This window comes from Artibeus jamaicensis, unplaced genomic scaffold (assembly GCF_021234435.1).
Source record: "Artibeus jamaicensis isolate MK-2021 breed Jamaican fruit bat unplaced genomic scaffold, CSHL_Jam_final scaffold_1019, whole genome shotgun sequence".
NCBI classification, from domain to species: Eukaryota; Metazoa; Chordata; class Mammalia; order Chiroptera; family Phyllostomidae; genus Artibeus; species Artibeus jamaicensis.
Genome location: NW_026522025.1, coordinates 18,029,056 through 18,053,975, shown reverse-complemented (window position 1 = coordinate 18,053,975; position 24,920 = coordinate 18,029,056). Strand labels below are relative to the sequence as shown.

At 36.3% G+C, this 24,920-nt stretch overlaps 1 protein-coding gene across 1 annotated transcript in view; it reads right to left on the bottom strand.

Annotated features, from left to right (window-relative positions):
• The window catches only part of LRRC7 (leucine rich repeat containing 7), a 491,093-nt gene that overhangs the window by 13,183 nt on the left and 452,990 nt on the right, over positions 1-24,920 (bottom strand). Inside the window, exons 25-26 of the mRNA XM_037145320.2 lie at positions 17,161-17,253; positions 1,670-1,744 (exon numbers count right to left, since the gene is read on the bottom strand). Of these exons, the coding sequence (XP_037001215.1) occupies positions 1,670-1,744; positions 17,161-17,253 (168 nt within the window). The remainder of the gene's footprint in view (positions 1-1,669; positions 1,745-17,160; positions 17,254-24,920) is intronic.

The window sequence follows — 24,920 nt, the reverse complement described above, 5'->3', positions numbered from 1 at the left end:
CAGAAAAAAGAATTCTCACCTTATAGCTCGTTCAATTCTCCTTTCCCCTACATAGGATATCTCTACCCTTATCTCGGTCTCTTTATATTTTTAGGTAAATATAACATTTTATATCCACTTGTATGTATTTCTTTTCTGAGTCTGGAAAGAAAATTCTCTCTTTAGCCCCCTCTGTCTTGAATTAAGGCAATGCCCCAAACTTGTCTCAAGCTATTGAAAGCTACTGTACCCAGCCTGGCATTCTAATAGGTCAGAAATCTGAGATTAACACACTGCCATTTTTTTTTTTAGCCTCTGAGATGCAAAATAATTTTTCTGAAATTCAGTAGAGAAGAAAACTACCCATTTCCTTTGCTAAACAGCAGCATTTACCAAGTGTTAGGGAGCTTTGCTGTTCACAGGTCTAGTTAAGAGATTCAAAAATAAAGAACTTTCATAATAAAGCATTAAAGAAAATTTCTAGAATATTTTATGTGTCTTTTTGGTTTCCATGTTTTAACTCAAAAGACCAGTCGCTGGTTTTGCAGGACTTCCGCCTGGTGGAATGGGCTCAGACCTGCCAAACGGCATTTCTGCTGAGAGACCACTCTGGGATGGGGCAGCCCTGGGTCTTTTCAGAGAATTGTCACTTCTGAAACTTGAGTTTTCATGATCTTGATACTTAAAAATATTTCTGGGAATAAAATGTTCAGACAAATATACACGCATACATGTTGGGCTATATAGAGACTTTCTAGGACTTTCTGAGGTCAGAGTTCAGTAAGCAGGAGATAGATCTCAGAGCTGACTTGAGTGGGGCTTCTGCATTTTTGTAACTGTGTTTGCATAGCCTGTGTGACTAGAAGGTTCCTTTCCCACCCACCCTCCTTTACAGTGTCCCTGAGTCTTCAGTAAATTATGTTGAACCATTTCTTAATTGTTCCAAATGATCAAATATCTGCAGTGTCAGATAGATCCACATAGCCATATACCAGGAAATTCCTGGGATCATAAGTCAAAATACTGAATCTTAAAGAGATGATACTTAAGAGCCTTTCCTTGTGATATAGGAAATGATTAAGCACCTTGTATATGGGAAGTGAATTAGTAGAGAAGAAGGGCAAAGAAAGCAAAATGAGTGAGGTTGTGCCAAGTAATTACTTTACTGTTTACTAGAGTGATCCTTTTCTGATATGCCCAGCTTGAAGTGAGCTTACTGTTGAGAAATTAAATATGGACCTCCCCCCTCTCTGAAGTCACACACATAACCTATTTAGGTACTTCATTTCTCTTGCATATACTTGATATTTGTACATAGATTCTTTATGTGTATTAGGTTTTCTTTCATTACCAAATAAAATCATTCATTTAAACAAAAAAGTGCAGAATGGATACCATGTGTTGGGTACTGGGGATGTAGGATTCTAACAGACTGAACTAGCTTCTAACCTGTTTCTTAACCTCAGAACAGTAAAGGTAAATAAGGAATTTAAGAAGGCAGGGATAGGTGGGGTGGGGTGGTGGGGTGGTGAAAATGGAGACAATTGTACTTGAACAACAATTAAAAAAATTTAAGGACTTATATAACTCAATGACTTGAATCACTTAATTCAAGTCATTCAACTTAATAGCACAGTTACATATTTGTTTCTTGTTAGCATTTGAATACGTTGCTTTTTGTCTGTCTTACCTGAAGGATCTTATCGCCGGGCTGCAGCAGGTTGGATGCTGGTCCATCAGGTTGAACCCTAGTAACAAAGATACCCTATAGGTCAGAAGTAACAGAGGTTAGGATGCTATTATCAAGAATTAGGCCTACTTACAAACTTTTCATTCATACAGAATACAGTAAAAACAATGAAAAACAATTTATACATGTAAACTTCACTTTTATTATAGTACCTTGAGCAAGGCCCCAACTCTCAAGTCAATTTTAAGAAAAACAACATCTTGCATAAAAAATTGCATCTTGCTTTTAAAGTATACTTATGGTTTATAAATTAATTTCATTGCGCATTCCTAATTTCCTTTTTTAGTCATTTGAAATATTGCATTAACATACATTTGTTATGGTTAATATGATATTAACCAAACTGTCAAGTTACCCTGCACTGAAAATGTCTCCTATTTGATATATTGTAAATTCAATGTGCACTTTAAAAGCTTTACTAGAATTACATATGAATACTGATTTATTTTAATGAATGTTACTTTGTATGTTATTGAGAATTTTAATATATAATGCATATAAACAAATTAAACCTAAGAAAGCTTCAACATGAGCTTTAAATATAAAGTGTATATCCAAATAGTTATAAAACCCCAGATTGATTAATTTGGTTTATAAAAGAGTCAAGTAAATTTCTTTGATCATATATATAAAAGAAAACACATTTATTGAATGTCTATCACACATTAGGCCTTGATTGATGGCTAATGTAATAGAGATATACAAAACATAGCTTCTGGCTTCAGTGAGCTCACAATATAATGGACAAAAAGTCAAGAAAACCACCAATTACAAAACAGCATGACAAGTGTTATGACAGAATTATAATAAATTATCAAAAAATTGCACCCAGCTTATCCTTCGTTTGATGGGGCTTCTGAAAGGAGGAGATACTTGGCAGCTGAATCATGAAGGACAAATAGAAGGCATCCACAAGAATAAAGGGAAGGGTGTTCCCTACAGCAGGGTGACACATACAAGAGTGGAAGTGCCTGCTGCACCTAGGAAACTGCAAATAGTTCTACTGTGACTGGCATGGTGGTAGAAGGAAGGGTGTCAATGCATGGAGTTGGGAGCAGGGGAAGATCAAGCTAAAAAGCACATTGGGGCCAGATTAAGATGGGTCTTTAACAGCCGTGCTTATCAGTTTGGAGGAGCTACTGAAGTATTTTAAGCATGATGGCGACTAGATCAGAAGAATGAACTGATGAATAAATAAAAAATGTGTACATCTATTCAATGAAATATTATTTGGCAGTAGAAAGAAATGACATTCTGATAATATGGATGAACCCTGGAAACATTATGCTAAGTGAAAGAAGCCATTCACAAAGGCTGTTGGGAACTGCCCTGCCTGGTTTCAGGAGCTGTAACCCCCCATGGCTAAGGCTGAGTGGTGACCTTCGGACCATGAGCCACTAAGGAGACAAAACTTATCTCCCTGGCAGGAGCACCGCTTCTGCTCCTTTTACTTCATCTATAACTGGCCTCCAGTGCTTGATCAGTTAACCAATGACGGGTAAGATTCCCCAAGGGGGGAATGACTTAAGACAGTCATGATCTCATGGAGGCCCCAGGGAAGGACTTGGGGGGCTATGGAGAAAGGGGGTGATGGACCCTTGTCCCTCGGCTTTGATGAAGCCTGAGTCCTTGGTCTGTCTGTGAGAAGTCTCCGAGAATTCCTTGGCTATTTGCCTCCTCTGCCTGACTTAAGCCTGAAACAATGACAGAGGGTGGTACAGCCCTGTGCTGGGAATGGCGGGCTCCTGGGGTGATCAGGCCTGAGAAGGGATATGTAAAATCCTGTGAAGCCTGCTTTGCTAAGAATGCTCTTAGTTAAATGATAAAGGCTCAAGCAGGAAATGAGTTTGTTTCCCAAAGTTTTGTAGCTTTTTAGCTGATAGACCTTGGCTCAGAAGAAGCCCTAATAGTTCTTTGTATGCCATCTACTGTCTGATCCTTACTGCCTGACAATAATTAATGAGCTGTACCTATATTCCTGTGCAAATTAAACCCAATAAAAGCCTGTCGAGGGAAGGGTCAGCACGCTCTCCCCCTGAGAGAGTTGCTAGGCCACTCTGAGCAGCTCCCCGTTTGAGGGAGTAGCCGTGCACCCCTTTTCCTCCACAGGACTTGGTAGTCCATGTGAATTTGTCTCATATCTCATCCATGATGCTGCGGGCACTGCAAGCCAGTGCCTGCGTCAAAAGGACATATATTATATGATTCCATTTATATAAAATGTCAAGAATAGGCAAATGCATAGAAAAGGAAAGCAGATTTGTATTTGCTAAAGGCCAGGGAACAGGGAACTTGGGAGTGACAATGTGCACAGAACTTCAGTTGAGGTAATAAAAATGTTCTGGAATCAGAGAGTGGTAATGGTTGCACAATTCCGCAAAAACCACTTAATTGTACACTTTAAAAGGATGTACAATTTTATGGTATATGAATTAGATCTCAATATAGCTTCTATTTATTTAATTCTTAGGAACTATTAATAAAATAGAAGACACTATTTTAATATCCTTGTCTATTATTTAAAAAATCATCTCATTTGCTGATCCGTAAACTTAGTGCTTCTCATCTAAACCTGTAACTTTGTGTGTGTGCGCACCTGTGTAACAGATTAACAAAGACCATAAGTGAAATATTTCTGTTTATTTTCACTTAACATTTCAGATCTTTACAAAATTTATTCATTTAAGGCTTTTGAATGATTTTTGTCTTTCTGATTTTAATCTCTTTTTCTTTGCAAAGGCCAGTGTCCTGATTTTTCGCTGTACATGAACACTGTGCAATGAAAGAGACTAATAATTCTGCACCCATTTTGTGATCTCCATTATAATGAATACTGATGAGAAATATGAAAACTTTGACACTGCTTTGAAAAGGGCTCATTGTAGCAAATGTAACATTGTAACGCCCTTTTAACAAATTCATTTTATTCTGAGTCTTCCAAGAATACTTTGCAGTGATGACAGAATTTGATGAAGAATCATCGGACTCTTCATATTCTGAAAATTAGAACAGTAACTTCCTACTGTTTAGGAAAAAAACTATCTCTTAACTTCCATAAAGCGGTAAGCCATATTGTACATATCAAAGACCCAAATCACGGAATCTGATCAATCTTGTAACCACACAGGCAAAAACAAAAACATGTTCAGTTTCTGGTAACATGTGTTAGAATGCTAAATGTGGGACAAACTACCATGCAGTACATCCAAAACCAGTGAAACAATCTACATACCTTAAGATTATAGTGAAACCATACTCTATCAATGAGGTGGTGTATATTTGTTTTTCTTTTTTTTAATGCTGTTGTAAGTAATTACCACAAATTTAGTGGCTTAAAACATCATAAATTTATTATCTAATGAGTTTTGTAGGTTAGAAACCCAATACAGGTGTCACTGGGCTAAAACAAATGTTCGGGCAGGGTAACTACAATATTTTCTGGAGAAGGAACTATCCAGAGAAGAATCTGTTTCTTGTCTTTTCCAGCTTTGAGGAAGTGTCCGCATTTCATGTGATTAGATTGAGGCCACCTGGGTAATCATCCTCATCTGAGAGTCTTTAATTATCTCTCTGCAAAGTTCCCTTTGTCATGTAATGGAACATATTCACAGGCTGATAGCCAATTTTGATTGGCTGTCTTTCAGTGGGTGCATTTTTTCTAGCACATGATATAAGAAGTAGATAAGAGCGTAACTCTGCCGTTATACTGTCTGTGTTCATTGTTTATAAACAGGTGACCTTAGGCAAACGAATTCAATTTCATGTACTGTACTTCTCTCATCAGTAAAATGGATAAAATAATGATATATGTCTCACCCATTATATTAAGTGAGTGACTATACACAAAATATCTAGAACGGTGGATGGCACTTAAGCAGTGTCAATAAATGTTATAATTATTGGCAATCTGGAGTTTGGCCTATAATCCACAGGCTGTTTATCCAGCAAAGCCCACACTGAGAGCTGGGTCTCCAACTGTACCAGATTTATCGTCAGGAAATCCTTCTTTGCTCTTAAGCTGGAGTATATCGACAGGCCAACATTTGTTATTGTTTCCTTGAATTTCCAGCCGGTAAGAGTACTTGTATCTCTTGTTTAGGGAAAGGATGTGAAGAGGGTTGTAACGTCTCTCCTATCTCATCTGTGGCTTTCCGAGGGGTGGCTCTCAGTGGTAATGACTCCAACCACTGTTCACTCTCAGTAGTGGACATGGGTCCCAACTAGATGGCCTTCTGCAGGTTCCTGATCATTTCCAGGGGCGACTTCCTTTGTGGTAGCTCCAAGTCTGGAGCACCAGCTCTTTATAGTTGTGGCTGCTGGAATCTAGTAATGGTTTAAGGGCATCACTGAGTGTGTTTTGTAATGTCTGATACCTCAGGACCAGCTCTCAGCTTCTTCAGTGGCTTGACAGCATGTGGTTTTTCCTTAACACCACCTCCAGAGGGCGTCTCACAACAGAGCAACAAGGTAAGTGCTGCGGGCTCTATCTAAGGCATAGGAGCCTTCGCTCTCAAACACCAACATCTGGGTGTGCTGGAGACAGACAAGACCCCACGGCTCACATATCACAGCGGGACCCCCATTAACCAAAGTTAATCTAGAGAGGGGCGGCTGAATGCTACTAAGAGGTGTGACCTATTGTCATTTCATATTTCTTCCCCATTTTTAAACTAGTCTTTATACAAGTCATAAATGTTTTTCCAAAGGCACTGATAATGAAGCTTTAAAAAGTTTTACTTGTCACAAGTAGTTTTGAAAAAGGGAGGTTTCTTATGCTGTTGAGATCTGACCTTGTCTTGCTGGCTACTTAGCATATACAACCGCTGGACATAAACTTTAAAGGGCTTGGAAAGTTCGTCTACAAGGCCAACATTTAACATTCTAACTTTAGAGGAGAAAGAAACTCTCTATCTATGACTTCTTAATGAGGAAGGTGAGTGACTGTGACAGTCTCAGCTACGGTAAATGGAGACGCCAAAATAGAACTCGTCTTAAGGGGACTGCACTTCAATTTATGAAATCTGTTTTTCTTTAAAATTCTGAAAAGTCTTGACTTTCACCGATGTTAAAGGACTGGTTATTAGGAAGGCCAGATCTCAAATAAAAATAGCATACTATTAAATTACAATTCAAAACACATTGGTTAAATATTAAATATAGTATTTCATGCTTTCATACAATTATGAAAGTTCAAAGAGTATATCTGGAAGAAAAACTGACTCAGAAATAACAACAGCCACAGATTCAATAGTTTCTGAAGAGAAACTTTTTTTTTTTTGCTGAAAATGTGGCAAATAATATTTTTATGAGTTGAGCAAGCTTAACATGAAACTGTGTTGCAGCTTCTACAAGTGCTACTGCACATACACAGTAGACGTTTTACTTAGTCCTTGTGATTATTACAAGAGTTGACGCATCAAGGATAAAGGTATGATCAGTAGTTTTTCTCTCTATGGATCAAAAGTGTGATGCCGAAATAATTCAAGATTAATTGCTAAGTGTCAAACCTTGGGCTTTGAACAATTTTCCACTGTAAAAAGTGAGGAATTTATATGCAACAAGAGAAGGGATTTGTCCCAGGGCCAAAGAGTTGAGGGGTGAGGGAGAGAGAGGGAAGGAAGAAAGGAGAAAGAAAAAGGGGCATTGGCAGCTGAGTATGATGCTTTGATGTAAACTCCGTAACAGATGAACGCAAAGGGGAATTGCTTTAGAAACCTACCAGATCTGAGCCTCAAAAGAAAGAAATTTAGAAATAAAATTCTCAGGCTGACCAAAGTGCTTTTAACATTTCAAAAAAATCTTATGAACCTATGTTTAAAGGAATTTCTCACTACCACAGATTTTTAAATAAATAGTATAATAGGAATTACTTGGTTACATTTGTAAAATATTTAGTACAACAAGGAGACTAATGAAACCCATAAATAGTACTGTGTGCTCACAAATATCTGAGTGGCAATATAATGCCGGTAGATGATCCTAACAGCAGAAATGCACATTGCTTGCCCCTTAGACTTGCATTGTGCTTTTAGGTCATTGTAAAGGTATATTCAGGAGGGAGAAGGAAGCATCTTTTCAAAGATACTATTTTTTTGATTTGCTAAAAGCATTTTGAAAACAAGCAGTTTATTCCCTTTCATATGAGATTTCTGTTAAAATAACAAGTTGCCTAATAGATGATTTTTTACAGTTTGAGGCTGGTCATCCTGGGTTGTTATCTTTAGGGGAATTTGAATGTAAAAGTTAAAATTGTGTTTGGTTTTGGTTACATGATAATTTTTCTTTGATTAGTAGTTCCAGTATTGCAATTATGATCTAAAAATTAACCATCGCTGCTATGTCTGTCTATTGTGGGTGAAAGTAAAATGGCTTCCTGTGTATTTCTTGGTGAAATTCTTGAATTTAAAAAAGGTTTCTCTTATAAAATTTTTATATTTTCTTTTAAAAGTAAATCTAAAAGTAAATCAGACTCCTTTATCCACTGTATTTCCAGATTTCTTATCTCTTTGGGAAACAATTAAAGAAATATTCTTTAACGCTTATATTTAATATGAGACCTCAACTGGTTGCTGAATTTTACACAGTTTGCCGATTCTGCCAGAATCCTTACATAGCCTTCCTGCTCAGCTTCGTACAGCCTAAAATAGTGGAGACTACTGAAAACAGGAGTGGGGAACTGTAGGTGGTTGTGGATTCTTCTTCCTGGCTGTTCTTAAAATAGTATCAGTAATCAGCTTGATGAGTATCATTCTTCAGGTTTCTTCAAAGCCCTTTCGATGGTATAATTTTTTGACATTATCTGCACCATTTAGAAATGATGAATTAAAAAATCCAAGTCAAAACTTTACTGTCATTTGTGCTAAAATAATGTTTTGAAATGAAAAAATTGTTTTGTTGTAAGCTATGTTTAGTCAAATGATGAATATTTTAACTTTAACCTGTCTTTATTTAATGGTTAGCACATTGTATCTTATACAGTAATCCTAAACTGTTAAAATACACAGACTGGTTAATCTAACTCTAGACTTATCTTTATATATATATATATATATAATCTGGTTATCTAGCCTATATACCACTAAAACATAATCCTTATCTTTATATATACATTGTGTGTCTGTGTGCTTTTTAAAAAAACAATAACTGACTCTAAATTCTAATTAACTAGAGTAACTTTCCAGAACAGTTATAGGACCTTCAGATAAACTCGCTGTTCCAGTCTTTCCTAGAAATCTATTTTCATCTGTTTGTGCCTCTTGCTTAACTTATTCAAATGATAATAGGGAAGGTTGAAGTTTGAATTCACAGAACTTAAGAGTTCTCATGATTTCTTCACACACCCAAAAGAGATCAATGTCTCAAGATAAGTATTTTGTGGTTACTCTGGTTTCCTTTTTATGTCTTAGATTCTTCCTATCTGTTTTGACATGGCTTTTTCTTCATTGATGGGTGTCCACATCAAACTCCCTTGCTCTTTTGACTGATATCTAGTTTTTTAAACCACTTTTAGCTACAACAGAACAAGGATTTGGTTCATTAGTGACTACTATCTCTTTGAGAGACTAGGACTCTGTAGAGCATAGCTGCCTTTTTTTTAAAACAAGAAAAAAATAATCAGGAAAATTACAAGGATTTAAAAGCAGATTTAAATGGGTCTCACTGCACCCCCCCTCCAAATTGATGTAGTCTACACTGAAGTACCAGTTGCTTTAGCAACCCCTCTCGTTTTGATGCTGTAGTTGAAAGCACTCAGGCTCAAGGATAGTAGCTCTCACAGATGGAAGCAAGTCAGAATCTCTGGTACTAAAGTACTTTTTGTTTAAAAGATGAAAAAAACTATTGTTTTTATGATATCGTTGTGGACACATTCACTGACCTGCCCAGATTCTCTTCATCACACTGGTGCTCTCATCCTGCAGGTGCTGTCCAAGCTCACATCTGACACTTCTCTGGAAAATTATCCACAGTCTGGAGGCTCCTTATTGGGAAATACTTGGAAGGCTATACCCTTCTGCCTCGGAGAGGTTTACAGCCAATGACTGACTGATACCCAGGTAAAAACAGGTGCTTCCCTCCTCAAGGCGAGACAATTCTGTAGTACCATCGTGCTCCAGAGCATCCTGTATCATCAGGCTTCCATTAGACCCACATCTTTGCTTAGTTTCTTCCTCTGCCCTGTCCTACTTGCCTCAGCCCCTTAGAGACAGATGTCACCTGAGAGCCATTTTAATTGCCCACTTGCATGAAAATCCCCCTGTTGCAGTCTCTGCATCGAGGAAAGCTGCTGTCACAGGCTCTGCATCGACGAAAGCCTTTAGACAAATACAAACTATAAAAATGGAAGCTCTGCTGCATCTTCTTGCTTGGTAGGAAGGTGTAGATTCTATACTTTGCCTACAGGTGATTCTTTGGAAGTCAGAGTCAGGAGATAAAATGCACTTGCTTCTCTCCTCACATAGAACAACTTTGGGGGCAGATGGGAAAAAAGTGGCTACATCCTAAATGTTATATGGGTAAATAAAAAATAGTTGACCATTATTGCCGCAGGCAGAAACCGAGCAGCCATTTCTTTATATTTATTCATTTTTATTGTTTTTGTTCTATTAATGTGGGTTTTCTCAAGAATTCTAGTTGGTTATAACCTTTTTAAGAAAGAAGTTAGACATACTATGAGGTCCCTGGCATACCACTTAAAACATGTGGTAGCGACTTTGTAAGTGGAATATGAAAGATTTTACACACTTCCCAAAGATCTTCTTGATTCTCAGCAATAACCTTCTCTCACTGGTGGACCTGCCAATTCTTGTTAATTATTACATAAGGTACTATATATGAACTAACTTTAAGTGCTTTCATATTTTGATCGAGAAATACATGACATTTTCCCAATGGATAGCAACAAACTTTAGAAGTCTGTCAGTCCTTTCCCACACCATTTTCTTTCTGCTTGTTCTGCTTATTTTGTTCTTTCATAAAAGGCTAAGATGATGCAGCAAATAGAACATAAATAATATATAACTGCAGCAACTACTGCAGCTGGCTATGCACTTGGGCTTTAACATTATTAAAAATACTTTGATAAGGATTACAAATTGTCACAAAGTGATAGCAATCTCAATTTGAGTGATTTTCTAAAATTTTTCTGAATTAAACTGTCTCAGTCAATGGTACTTAAAATGATACTTTTTAATCATCTTAATTTTTTACTTGAATAACCCAGTGATAGTATCCTAAAGGACCAAGCTTGTGTTGTTATATTTTATTACATTCTTTCATAAACTGAAATCCATGTCTTCTTTATACTATAATGTCTAGGTACCAGTATTATCCAATTGGCTAAAGCACATTGCCATGATGTTTTAAAAAGATTTGTATAAGTTGTAGTACCTGTAGGAATCTTACTAATAGGAGATTGTGAAGACTACATTCTAATCAATGTTTCTGCATAGACTTGGGGTGTATTTTCCTCAACATACAAGACAAAGACAGAATGGGCAAAAATATTTTGTTATTTTAAAAAATGTCACTTTTACTGTCCTTAAAAACCAAATGGCATTCTGAACTTCAAATCGCAAGGTGGTTAAGATGCAACTGGAATAAACAATTGGATTGTAAAATAATCTATTGTGTTGTAAAAAATTTATGCTTATTATTTATTTTTAAAAATTAGTTTTATATATCAAAAAATATCTGTTTCAATCCCTCTCTAAATTTAGTCCAAACAGTGCATAAAGAGTATTACATTTATCCCTCAATTCAGTGTTGTTTTCACATAATTCATAGACTCTCCAAATGACTTTGCATTACATCATCACTTGAAGTAGAATTAAGGATAGCAGAGAAATATAAATTATATTATAAAGTGATTTTAGAAATATATAAAATAAATTATATTGATCTAGTAGTAGTTAAGATGAAGGAAATGTGTTTTATGTTATTTAATATTTATATAGTAAATGTAAATTACAGGCTGTGTAGAGTTCTAGATGAATGTGTGCTATTCTTGATTTTTATATTCATGGAGAATCCATGGCAGGAAATAGACATATGGCATGTCCCTTTTTCATAAGTCAAGAGCATATCTTTTGCAACCAACCTTTTCTTTATGATTCACCCAATGTCATGAGGCTGAGCAAACCTGGAACATTATTCTCATGGGTTTTCGAATGTGCCCTACCCAGCATGGCTCTGGGCATTGTTACCTGTGGAAGAGGTGTCAAGTAAAGGCTTTGATTATGCACATCTTACCCTTTTCCTCTTCTTAATGTTAAGTGTAAAAATATTTTTATTTGATGCCATATGCATCTTCACACAGAAAAAAAATCCCCCCTTTTTTAGGGGTGAAAGGTGGGGTATAAAGAATAAGCTTCAGTCCTTTGCAGGCCATTTTGGCATCTGGAGTGAATATTTTAGAAGTTATGTAGAAGAAAATACAGTAATTTACTGTGAAATTACAAAATATTTATTTAGAGTTTATTGGAGATTATATTTTGTGTTTGACATGCCTCCAATATTCTTCCTTGGCTTGGAATTTTACCTGTGCCATAGACATTGTAAGCCACCTAAAAAAAGAACATCGATTTACTTCTTCTATTATTTCTTTTTTTAAAAGATGTTATTTATTTATTTATTTAGAAAGAGGGGATGGAAGGGTGAAAGAGAGGGAGAGAAACATTGATGTCTGGGAGATACATTGATTGGTTGCCTCTGGCACACCTCCAACTGGGAACCTGGCCTACAACCCAGGCACGTGGTCTGGCTGGGAATTGAACCAGCGACCCTTTGGTTTGCAGACCGGCACTCAATCTACTGAGCCACACCAGCCAGGGCTGTTTCTTCTTTTGTTTCTCTATCTACATGTAGATTGCTCAAACCAGTGGAAACACAAGTTGGCTCTCTGGCATTTGCTGAGTATGAGTGTTTATAATAAAACTATGGAGAATATGTGATTCTTTGATCCCAATAGCCAAGTATGTATACTTCCTGCTGTCAAGTGTTTTGAGAATATCCATGATGTAGCTTTCATTGTGATCCTATGACTAGATAATTGTTCATGGGACTGTTCAGTGCTATACATTTAGAACACATAGAGAAAGGGGCTATGAGTTTTCATTAATATATTTAAACTCTAGGAGCTTAGTCCTATCTCTGCAAATGAGACAAGGAGGGATATATTAGCTCCTGAATGAAGAACTATATAAATGCATTAGTAAAAATTCATTAATTTTCAGGGTCTCGTGCTACTTTATGAAGTCACTATTTTACTCATCCATTAATCCAAGTTCTTCTTTCTAACAACATCCAATTCACCAATACAACATGAAAATTGTTTTGGTAAATTACTGGCTCTTTGCAGTCATGAAATATTACTTTATGAACATTTACATACAGACAAAGGTTATTGTGATTTGTTCCATTGGCAGAAACACACTGTAATGATACCTCAGTCCAAAGGTTTTCTAATTGCTTAGTAATCCACTGTGTACAGTATGCTTGTAATTATCTAGGTTCAATAGAGAATACATGCTGACTTCCAAGGACTTGTTGAAGCAAATATCTAGACCAAGACTAATTAGAGAGCTTTGTAATACTTTCAATATTAGAATATCGTATTAATTTCAACTCTACAGGGTATAAATTTGTCATGTGGCTCTTCTGCTGAGTGGCATTTGCAGATGGGGTGTGTATCATAGAGCTTATTAAGAGAAAAGGATCTGGAGTCAGATCAATTTGGGTTCAAATCTTGTCTGCCACAGATCAGCTAAATGACCTTGTGCAACTTAATTAACCCCACTGAGCCTCAGAAAAGTGGGGAATAATAATATTCAACTAACACCAGTTGTTATGAGGATCAGATAACTTCATGTATATGAAGAATCTAATACAATAAGCAGCACATTGTAGATATTTAATAAAAGGCTATTATTTTTATTACTTCAATTATTATCATCATATTTGTTGGATCGAAATCTTTCACCTCTCCTTAGCACCTTGCCATTTTGACAACAATATTTCTCTGTCATAATAAACTCAACCATGGCTTCCATCTACTTCTGTGAGAGGGCAGAGGCGAGCATTAGGCAGGGCCAGTTTTGCCCAGTTTTCTACAGCTTTCTTTTCTCACATATGTAAAAGCAGTTTTCACCTGGCGGTGAACCCAATGTAGTGAACTGCATGATGAGTGAACTGGGTTGCTCAACTACTAACCATTGTTCAGACAATGATATAGGACACAGGAAAACTGCACTTCATCTGTTTAATTAGAGGAGACAACAGTTGATTAGGACTACTTTGGGGCCTTCCAGAAGAGTTAAGTTTGCAAGATCAGATGCTAGTGTAAACACTCAATGTCTGGCACCAACCAGTGCCCATATTGGCTTCTTAATCCTGAGTTCTCCCTGAAGTCTCAGTTAACTTCTGGGCTGTCCCCAAGAGTTTTCTGCAAGAACCTTATGCTACCCCAGAATATGAATTGAACTTCTGTCAGGCTGAACAACACAGCTTGCTTTTGCCACAGTCCTACACTCCCAGCCTTTTGAAATGAAAAATTCATGCTTTCCTTATTTGGATGTATGTCAGGTAGTCAATTGGATGCTTTCTCATGATGATCCTTGGAATTTGGCTAGAACAGTGATTGCCATCAATCATAATGCAGAGAATGGAATAAATCCATTGGCCATGTTAGTACAGAAAGTCCTTATTGCCTCTAAGACATTCAGATATCATGGATACTTAGAATTTTGAGTAGCAGTATAAAACATTCAAACATTCATGAACAGTAAGTAAAATAATACAGTGTGCTGCTGAGGATATTTCCAATCCATCACTTGTTTATTGGAAGGGAGAATGTATCATATTAAATTTAAGCTTTTGCATGGCTAGGGCTTCTTACAAAGTATCCACCTCCCACTCAGTATCTGCTGAATTTAAACATCTGTTTAATTTGCTTTTCTCACCCTCAGCTGTAAATTAGCCAACTCATGAAAAAACAATGCTTCTCAACACTGAAAAGAAGTATTTTTAAAGCTCATTTTTTAATCGTTTGATATTTTGGGGTTGGTATAGGCACCAGGTTCTGCTCTAAATTTTATGCATCCATGACAAGAATGGGGCACTGGGGTTAGAGAAATGTAATTGAATTCTGAGAGATTAATCCCTTTCCTTGGAAGTGGATGAAATTCTGATGTTTGGCATGACACCAAAAGTGGTCAATAAATTAAGAGCAGTTTTGAGAGTCTTCTATAGATTTGGAACTTTTAATTACTTCAATCAATTTTGCAATAATAGAGGTTCACTTTTCACATTGCGAAGTGTTTTAGAGAGTAATCAGTCAAAGAAAAGTGCTTTTGAGGGCAAATCTTTCAATGGGCACATTATTGTATGATTCAAACTCTATATCTGTTTCATTTAGCCAAAAGAACAAATTATAAAATCACAGAAATAGTTCAGTCTAACTAGAGTTATCAAAATGTTACAAATGAGAAATTAAAGTAATAGTTATAAAGTGTTCCTATTCATTATAGTGGAAGAATTACAGGCAATTATTTGCAGGCCTCACATTTACCTTCTCCTTCAGTTGGAAATGACAGTAGAAAAGCAATAGCATTTAGACACTTGACAATTTAGCAATTTGTTCATCCTTGATTTAAAACTGTTACCCCATGACTTCCAACAATATAATAAAAAAATGTATATGCTCGTGAGAAAGGAGAGAAAAACATGTCTTTTGAATTTCAACTGTCTTAACGATGATAAGGTCACTAACTTGTCATTGAAAGAACTTACAGAGGAGATGTAAAACCAGAGACAAAAAGGGTCAAGATGAATAAGATATAATGATTTCAGTTTTTAAAAAATACCATCATATGTTTCTAATAAATTTGAACTTCCCTACTTTTATCTTAAGATAATTACTTATTCAAATTCAGTAAATACTTAGTCTTACCAAACATGAATATTTTAAATCTACCAAGTGGATGGTTAGTGCACAGACTTTTCTGCCTTGCACACATTCCTTATTTATAAATAGTTGCTCAGATTGGTTGACCAAAGGGGCTTCCATCTATGGCTGAGGATTTCTTTTTACTTCCTTCCACCTTAATGTGTATAGTGTGAATAATCCCTACTTTTAGTCCAACTTCTTCCTCCCTTCTTTTTTTTTTCTCTTACATTTTTATTGTATTTTTCCCATTGTTATTTAGTCCCCCAGATGATCCTCCCTCCCCACCACAGTCACCCCACTGTTGTCCATTCCCATCAGTTCTTTTTCCTTTTTGCTAGGTCCTCCCTTCCTTTTCTCCAGAAAGGAAAGGAAGCAGAGCATGGAATGGAAACTGTAGGGAACAAAATTGGGAAGAGGTGGAAGAAGATCAGGGATATGGTGTCTGTTCCAGGTTATAGAAATTTCCAGAGTAAAGGTACTAAAGTTTTTTCAGGCAGGTTTTAAGATCAGAAGTTGATGTGTGGGTTATCGTTTCAATGGTGAATAGGAAGGATCTGTACCCGGTTGTGATGTATAAAGAGTGTGATGTATAAAGAGATAGCCTGTAGAGGTGGTTTTCATATCTAATTTCTGTCTTTCTTCATCATCCTAAAGTTTCTGATGTCACTTAATGCAATTACATTTGATTACGTCCAAAGCAGATAGTTTCAATTATTATCACATTGTAATTACTAGTTGGTTCAAAATTGAGCATATTAAACAGTGGTGGTAGCAGGGACGGTTATGTGGCTCAGGGTAAATTTTCTTTTTTAAAAATAAAAAGTCAGGTGGCCCACAATGGGACCAGGCAGTCCAGAGATGAGCACGGCGGCATGTTGAATGCTCAGGCCAAGGCTGAGGTCAGAGTTGGAGGTGGCGGGCAAAACCTCCCCCGTGGTTTGACAGCTGGGCGGGCCCGAGGGAAGGACCCGATTCCTCCGCCACCGCTACCTCTGACTTTCTCATGCAAGACTTATTTTCTGTGGTTTACAGTTCTACAGTTCTATTGGTGAAATACTTTACAAACATGATGAATTGAAGTGATGTCAGTCAGCTGGCCCTGGCACTGAATCATAATTTAATCATTCCATTCCTATGAGGAAGTATTTTCCTCCCAAAGAAGTGTTCTTTAAGTAAAGGTTTGAAAACAGCTTATCAGAAATTACATGAATAGCTTTCTTTACAAATACATATGGTTGTGAACAAAACAAATGGTCAAAAACAATTTTCTTTTCAAAGAGAATGCTTAAATTTATTTTTATGTTCTTAGGATCTGTCAAGCATTGCAGTGAATTCTTTTTCCCAGTGCTGAGAAAGTTTCTAATTGACTTCATAGATAGCTGGCTTATTAAAGCACAGTAAAAACACTTAAATTTTTTCAACAATTTTTATTCTGCAGTAAAAGACTGTTTTTCTAATTAAAATGGTCAATAAGATATTTACTTCTTACCTTGTCAGAAGGTTTAAATGGGTTTCCTTGTCCGCTAATTCCACCACTGATACTAAATCCAAGGCCAGGATTTTTTTCTATTCTCACACAAAACTATGTAAAAAAGACATAAAGAGGTAATCAAATACACATCAAAACTAAAACATCTTTGTACTTGAACAATAATTAAATAAATTTAAAAAACCCTAAACATCTTCGAATACTGCATCCCAGGAAACAATGAACACTTCACTTACATTTTTGGGGTTAGTCTGTGTTGACTTGGTACACAAAACGCAGTATAAACTCTGACAACATATGAAGTGTTTCTATACGCATCAGTTATGATTGAATCTAGCTTGAAATTACCTGGCAAGCAGACATTAGTATTTATTTTTTTTTTTTTTTTTTTTTTTGGAGGGGGAGATGTTTCTTGGGGCGGGGGAAGCCACAAACTGGCCGTCGTGAAACCTTGGTCCCGGCCCGCTCATCCACTCACAGCCGGGCCTAGTATTATCATTACTGTGTGCAGAACTAAATTTTGATAAGCAGTTTTTATAAGTTAAAAGCCTTATATTAAAAAGATTGTAAATGATTTAAATTCTCTACTTTAAATGTACCTATATTCTGACTAATTTGAAATAAATTTATAAATAAGTAAAAGAAAGTTTGAAAATGCAGAGTGAAGAAAAATATGGCTATTTAAATAAGTTGCTACTGCATCCCGGGTGAGTAGTACAATTCATCTCCTTGGTAGATAATTCTATTGTTTAGATATAGTGCAGTTTCACTTTGAGAAAGGGGAGAACTTTTGGCCATAAGTTGAGTGAGGGTGAAACAAAGGACCAATGAAATACTCAGTAAAATGTATTTTGGATTTAGCAGCAGCTTCTGGAGAGTCAGTTAGAAGTCTTGGAAGAAAGAGAACACTGAAAAAAAAAAGAAGTCAAGAATAACAGGGAATAGTAAAAAATATTTAGGACTGGAGGGCTAATAGTCTAATACCCCATGCTATATTACCTCCCCAGGCCCCGGATCTTCAGTGAAAGTCTGGTAAACACAGGGTCCTTGTGCTTTGTAGTACTTGGGAAAGTGATGTCCACCTTGAGGTAAGACCATAGTAAAGTAGACCATGTCTACTATGCTAGACATGATAAGAGTGGACACAAAGAATGTAGGTCAAGAATTTCATGGAAGGGAAATCAGTGTCAGGAATGACCAAGGAAAACTTAGGAATTCTTGATGATCATGTGTGTGGGGGAAAATGCCAGATTTCTATGTATAATGAGATGGGGGTGACCCCAGATGACTGAAGGACTTAAAACAGAGGTAGTATATACTTTGGTTATGTAAATAAAGAAAACACTTTCATAACTTTGAAGTATGGAGCAAGTACTGAGACTAGGTGAACCATGTGTTACTAGAGATTAGCAGGAAAAAGACTAATATAGACTTAAGAAAAAATATCTAAAGAAATATATTTGTATTCATATAAACATATACTGGAAAATATCTTAAAGATGATTGGAAATATTTGCTTTTTTAAGTAACTTAATATTTTCCTCAATAATCTTGCCTCGCCTATTAATTTGCTTGTTGGCAAATGCACGTGCCCAAAATGCTGTCTATATTTTTATTTTCATGATCATAGTTATCTCCCCTGACGGACAGTATCTATGTTTTTATTTTCAAGTACCTTTACTCCCTACTTCTTAGATAATTCAGGGCAAATTTGAGTTCTATTCCTGATTTAATCGGCATCTATTGTGAGTCTTTGGGCATGGGGTAAATTAGGTTTGGCCATTTAAAGGAACTATTCTTAATTCACTGTCGTATTTCATAATAGTGAACAGAATATTTAAATATTACATAGTTCACTTGCAACACAAAGGCAAAAATTATCCACTAATGTAATTTTTGTAGTAGAGTCAGTAATGAATAGTTCTAAATTATGGGAAACTACAGTTGCCATAAGTACTCTCCCATATTTTTATTTAAAAGATATGTTTAATTACAACTTTTCTTTTAATTAAGTTAGATTTGTTAAAGCTGGTTATTGTAGGGTGATAGAAAGGACAGCTTATAATACTTTTGTATTTATAAAGTTCACAATCTGTGGATATGAATTTATAATAACTTGATGTAGCTTTGAGGAATATTTTAGCTTTATTCAATACACCATTTTACTTTGTAGTCCTTTTGTTTTGTTTTGTTTTTACTGGTTAATTGGAAAATGGGAGAAGAGAAGAGAAATGGAAGAGAAACTTACATTATTTAAACATTTTACCTTTGTGTTTTCCCATATATCTGTGCATTTCTAATTAAATACTTAAGATATACATTATTTCTTTCTAATGTAAACTTTTATATTGCATAATATAATATATAGAAGGTATATGTGCCCTGGCTTTCCCCAGACCATTATGAAACCTGAAAGATAACACATGTAACAGATTTTATTTACAAGGTAAATTGTTGAGAATACTTTCTAGTCCTCTTGTAAGGTACTGACTATGTCTATTTTATATTATTGTCAATCTGGAAGGCACTATAAATCTAAGGGAAATAAATTTCATATGTGCCACGTACATTAAGAACTGCCTCTGTCCCTCTTCCCCCCATATATACACACACATAAATGTACATACATACATACATATACATATTTATTTAATCAGTTACTAATTTATGTGGTTAAACATAATGTCTAAATCTTCACAAAGATATATCAGATTAGTAACAATTATAGGAGAGGAATTCTATAATTTCTTTTAATGAGAGTATCTAAATGCTAGCTAAGTTTATATGATATTATCCCCTTCTCAAGTTCATTCTAGAACTTCAAGTACCTCCTTCTTCCTGTTACTTTCAGAGTGCCTAAAAAAAGATAGATTGGGAATATAAGTGATAAAAAGAAAGATTTGCTATATAGTTATATGTAGTTGATATAATTAATTTCCTCATGATTAATGTACCTTCACATATTTATTCTTTAAAAGACAATAAATCTATTAAGCCATGAGTATTCATCACTAGAGTCATATTCACAAGAGTTTCAAATATGTCTTTGAGCAGTGAGCTTTTAAACCATCAAGTGATTATTTGTTCATCTCTACAAATATGTGCCTGCTACGGGTACAGGAAGCACTGGTCTAAAGTCTGGTCTGAGATGTTCAGCAATTGGAGAAGGGTAAATGAACGCTAATTAACAACTAGACCCAGGAATAGCAACTGTGGTCCCAGTTCCTCCCTCACATATAAAGCCAACTTCTTTCAGCTGCAAGTTTCTTGGCAAAACTGTTGTAGCTGCCAAAAGTTTCCAGGAGATCCTCTGGGGTTATGTGTTGAGAATGCAGAAACTGCTATCATCATATCTTCCCCACTTACAAAGAATTTTAATAATAAAAAAGAAGAAGACTGCTGATTTCTCTAGGGGTTCCAAATCATGTCAATTTTCTTGACAAGGTCCTCATGACTATTTTCTTTCCTTTTCTGTTGTTGTTCAAGTACAGTTGCTCCATTTCCACCCCACCACACCCCTGCCCCCCCCCATCCTTGAGCCTACCCCCTTTGGCTTTGTCCATGGGTCCTTTATACATGTTCTTTGATGACCCTTCCCCTATCATCCCTCACCCTCCTCCTCTCTAGTTACTGTCAGTTTGTTCTTTATTTCAATGTCTCTGCTTCTATTTTGCTTGCCTGTTTGTTTTGTTGATTAGGTTCCACTTATAGGTGAGATCATATGGTATTTGTCTTTCACCACCTGGCTTATTTCACTTAGCACAATGTTTTCCACTTCCATCCATGTTGTTGTGAAGGGCAGGAGCTCCTTCTTTCTTTCTGCTGCATAGAATTCCATTGTGTAAATGTACCACAGTGTTTTGATCCACTCATTTACTGATAGGCACGTAGGTTGGTTACTCTATTATCTCACCATCTAACCTCGCACAAGTCCTCTGTGTTCCGGATTCAGCTCACATTCCTTCTCCCCTCTAATAAGAATCTCATGACTATTTTCAATGCAAAGCAAATAGAGATTTCTTACATGTCTTCAGTGCCCTTTGCTACATGTCAACTGAATTTTAAATCTGTGTTTGGTACTTTTCTTTAAAAAAAGGTTTTTTATTGATTGATTTTAGAGAGAGAGAGGAATGGAGGAGAGAGAGAAGAAGGGGGGAGAGAGAGAGAGGGAGAGAACAATTTGTTGTCCCACTTATTTATGGGTTCGTGGATTGATCTTTCTATGTGCCCTGACTGGGGATGGAACCCACAACCTTGGCATATGTGGATGACACTCTCACCAAGTGAGCTACCTGGCCAACTACTTTTGAATAATATACTTATTCAGGGTGCTCCATGAAACATTATGCTAAGTGAAATAACTACCATATTACGTGTAGTTATCACTGCAAAGTACAAAAAAGGTCCTGGTTGCAATGTGCCACTGTCAAAGTCAACATGGAATCACCTAGTTTCAGAGAACTAGGTGAACTAACCTATGTTTTCTTCTCCTTCCTTCCTTTAAAAAATTTTTTAATTTATTTATCTGTAGAGGGGAAGGGAAGGAGAGAGGGAGAGAAACATCAATGTATGGTTGCCTCTCCTGTGTCCCCTGCTGGGAACTGGCCTGAAACCCAGGTATGTGCCCTGACTGGGAATCGAACCACGGTTGTTTGGTTTGCAGGCCCATGCTCTATCCACTGAGCTACATCAGCCAGGGCACTCCTTCTTTCTTTTCTTGTCATGCTGAGCTTCTTCATTGTATGTTACTTACATTTTAGCAATGTTTTATTGTTACCTTTTGTATCCACATGTTCAACTTTTCTTCAAATATAACACTGGTCCCAGGAGTGTCTTCTTACTCTCCAGAAAAGGCATAGCTCTCCACTTACAGAATGGACCTCTTGGTGTCCATTCCCAAAGACTTGCATCTATTTTTACATTTTAAGGAAAAGTCTGACCCAACAATTCCTGACAATTCCATCAGAACCAACTGCTCTGCCAGCACCCCCAGCACAGGTTTCCTCTCAGCTCTCCTTGCCCCCTCTGCCTCCTCTCCCCCAACTCTGCTCCTTCGCTGCTGCCACAATCCAGCTCTTCCTTGTGGCCTTTCAATATATGTTTCAATATTAGAAATAGTAAAGATGACACTGTGGTTTTGTAAATGTGACAAACAACCATAACTTCTTATCTGAAGCTATGGTATGGCTAATAGGTTGTGTTGTGACTGTTGTGTACCATAAAGCATGTTGGAGAAAGTATTCATCTCACACATAAGGAGTTCCACCTGCCTGGTAAAGCCCAAAGGAGCCATGACACATAAGAGGAGAGAATAGCTCACAGTCAAGAAACAGTCTGTAACAAAGAGGAGCTGCGTTTTAGCAAAAAGTTATGTATAGAAGGCTAATAGCTTATTTAATGAGAATCAGCATTTCAATTTTCTATTAAGATATTGAAAACAATTTGTGAAATATCCGGCTGAGGATATAAGCAACATTCTGGCAGTCAGTGGTGCCTTTGCATCTTTCAGAGTCTGCTTTCATCATTTGACTTCACTTAATATCTGGCTTGTGCTAATCTTGCTCTGACAAAACACTGGGTTTATCTTAGAGAAGTTGATGACAAAACAGGTTGTTATGCAGCAGTGAGGCCCTGCGAGATCATCGTCTACAGTCTCTCTGGCATGTAGTGATCTAACTGGGTCTTGCTCTGCTCTAAAACCCAGGAGCAAGAACAAAGGGAACAGTAGCATTCTATGTATGTGTGTGCACACAAGCACTGTGTGTGCACACAAACATTGGGTGAGCGTGCATGTGTGTGTGTGTTGGGAGGTGTAATTCACCTGTGCATTGCATAGACACACAAAATCCATATAAAAATTCTCTGCATTTCCAAAATTTCTAATGAGCTTGTATAACGGACTCAAAAATGTAATAATTATAAAAAATATAAATGATAATGATCAAGAATAACATTTTTGATCCTTCTGTTTCCATACCTTTTTTCTTGTGAATTAAAGATTCCAGTCCTACTCAAAATCTAATTAAATCTTCTGAAAAGACATACTAATATAAAAGTTGATAAGTAAAATTTTCTGATGTAACATTTTCTAGATTTTTCAAAAAAATTAGCTGACTGTATCTAGGAAATAAAAACTCAAATGCTTTTTTAGTCTGTAAATAAAGTCTAAAGATTATTCACTTAATTTCCTGTTGTTTTCCATGTAAGGAAACAACAAGAGCATGTGTATATTTAGTGGAATCCTGGAAGAGGCCTTTTGATTCCAACGGCAATGTTATAGAATTCAACTGCACAGGATTTATAAAGTCACTTTGTACAATTTGTGGTATCGAATTACACATTATTTGTGTCAAGCTATGAATTGTAATTTCAGAGTTGCATCATTACTTTGGTGACTGAGCAGTAAAATTTTATGGGAAAATATTTATAAATAGCCATACTTTATGTGGAGCAGGATAAGGCATTGGGTTGTTCCTAAAATCAGTGAGTAAATTACATACATTAGTCATTTTAATATCTATTTTTAATCATCTTTATTAAATTATGGCCTGTTAATTAAAAATTATAATTTAAATAAAACAAATCTTTTAAAGTTTTTCTTCATACATCAAACCCTCAGAATAATGTAGTTTTCTTCACTTGTCCTCGGTAGATGAAAGCCTGACCTGGAGCCCTTGTGAGCCCTTCAGGCAGCTGACCAGAGCATCTGATCTAAAGAAATGTCTGAAATTATGTCTCTTAGCCAACTGCTGCATCTACTTCACATATGACTTTTTATTTCTTTAAAATTTTTTAATTTAATTTATTGAGGTAACATTGGTTAATAAAAGTAAATAAGTTCCAAATGTATAGTTCTATAATGCATCATCTATATATTGCATTGTGCATTTACCACCAAAGTCAAATCTTTCATCACCATTTATCCTTCCTTTACCTCTTCTACCTCCTCCTGGCCCCCTCTCCCTCACATTGTTAAGTATTAAAGTTATTTCTCCTGGAGTGGACTAAAGTATTCCCCCCCAGGAAGGTTAAGGAGCTTTAGTCCCCCCCTCCCTTGAATATGATAGATGCAGATCACTTTGTATAGTACACAGAGGCTGATTTAATGTAAATTTAATGTAAGCTTATAAATTCTCCTTCAGGTACAAACTTTAGTTTGAATGCATAGTCACAGAACTGGCAGGAGACAGCTATGGAGCTCTGGCCATCCTGATATGTTAGGCAAGTTAGTTGGTATGAACTCTTGTCTAGGGCAGACATGGACTCGTGGGTACATTTTTCCATTGTTTTACTCTTCCAACATGGGCTTACTCTTGACCTCTGTGTTTGGCTGTATAGAATGATGTCATAGAGTTGTGGACTGATGAAACTGGGTTCTAATTCCAGCTCAACTTCTAGATTGTTAACTTCTCTGAATCTTGGATTTTTAGTCAATAAAGCAGAAGCTGTTATGCCTATCAGCATTATTGATTAGATGAAGTCAGTTAATACGTAAAAGGGTTTTGAGCCATTTGAGCCATTTGAACCATCATGCTGATGTTTTACTTTCCTATTACTGCACTAGTATCCATGTGTATATAAATGTACTTTGCCTTGGATTATACATTTGCAAAAGAGAAAAGCCAAGTTAATGTTAGATTCTTTTAAGAATATTAAAAGCTGTGGGCAAATTATGTATACTTTAAATAGTAATGATGATAATATATTACTCAGCTGGTAAATTGTTGAGCTATAGAATATCCTTAATATTGTTTTTTGCT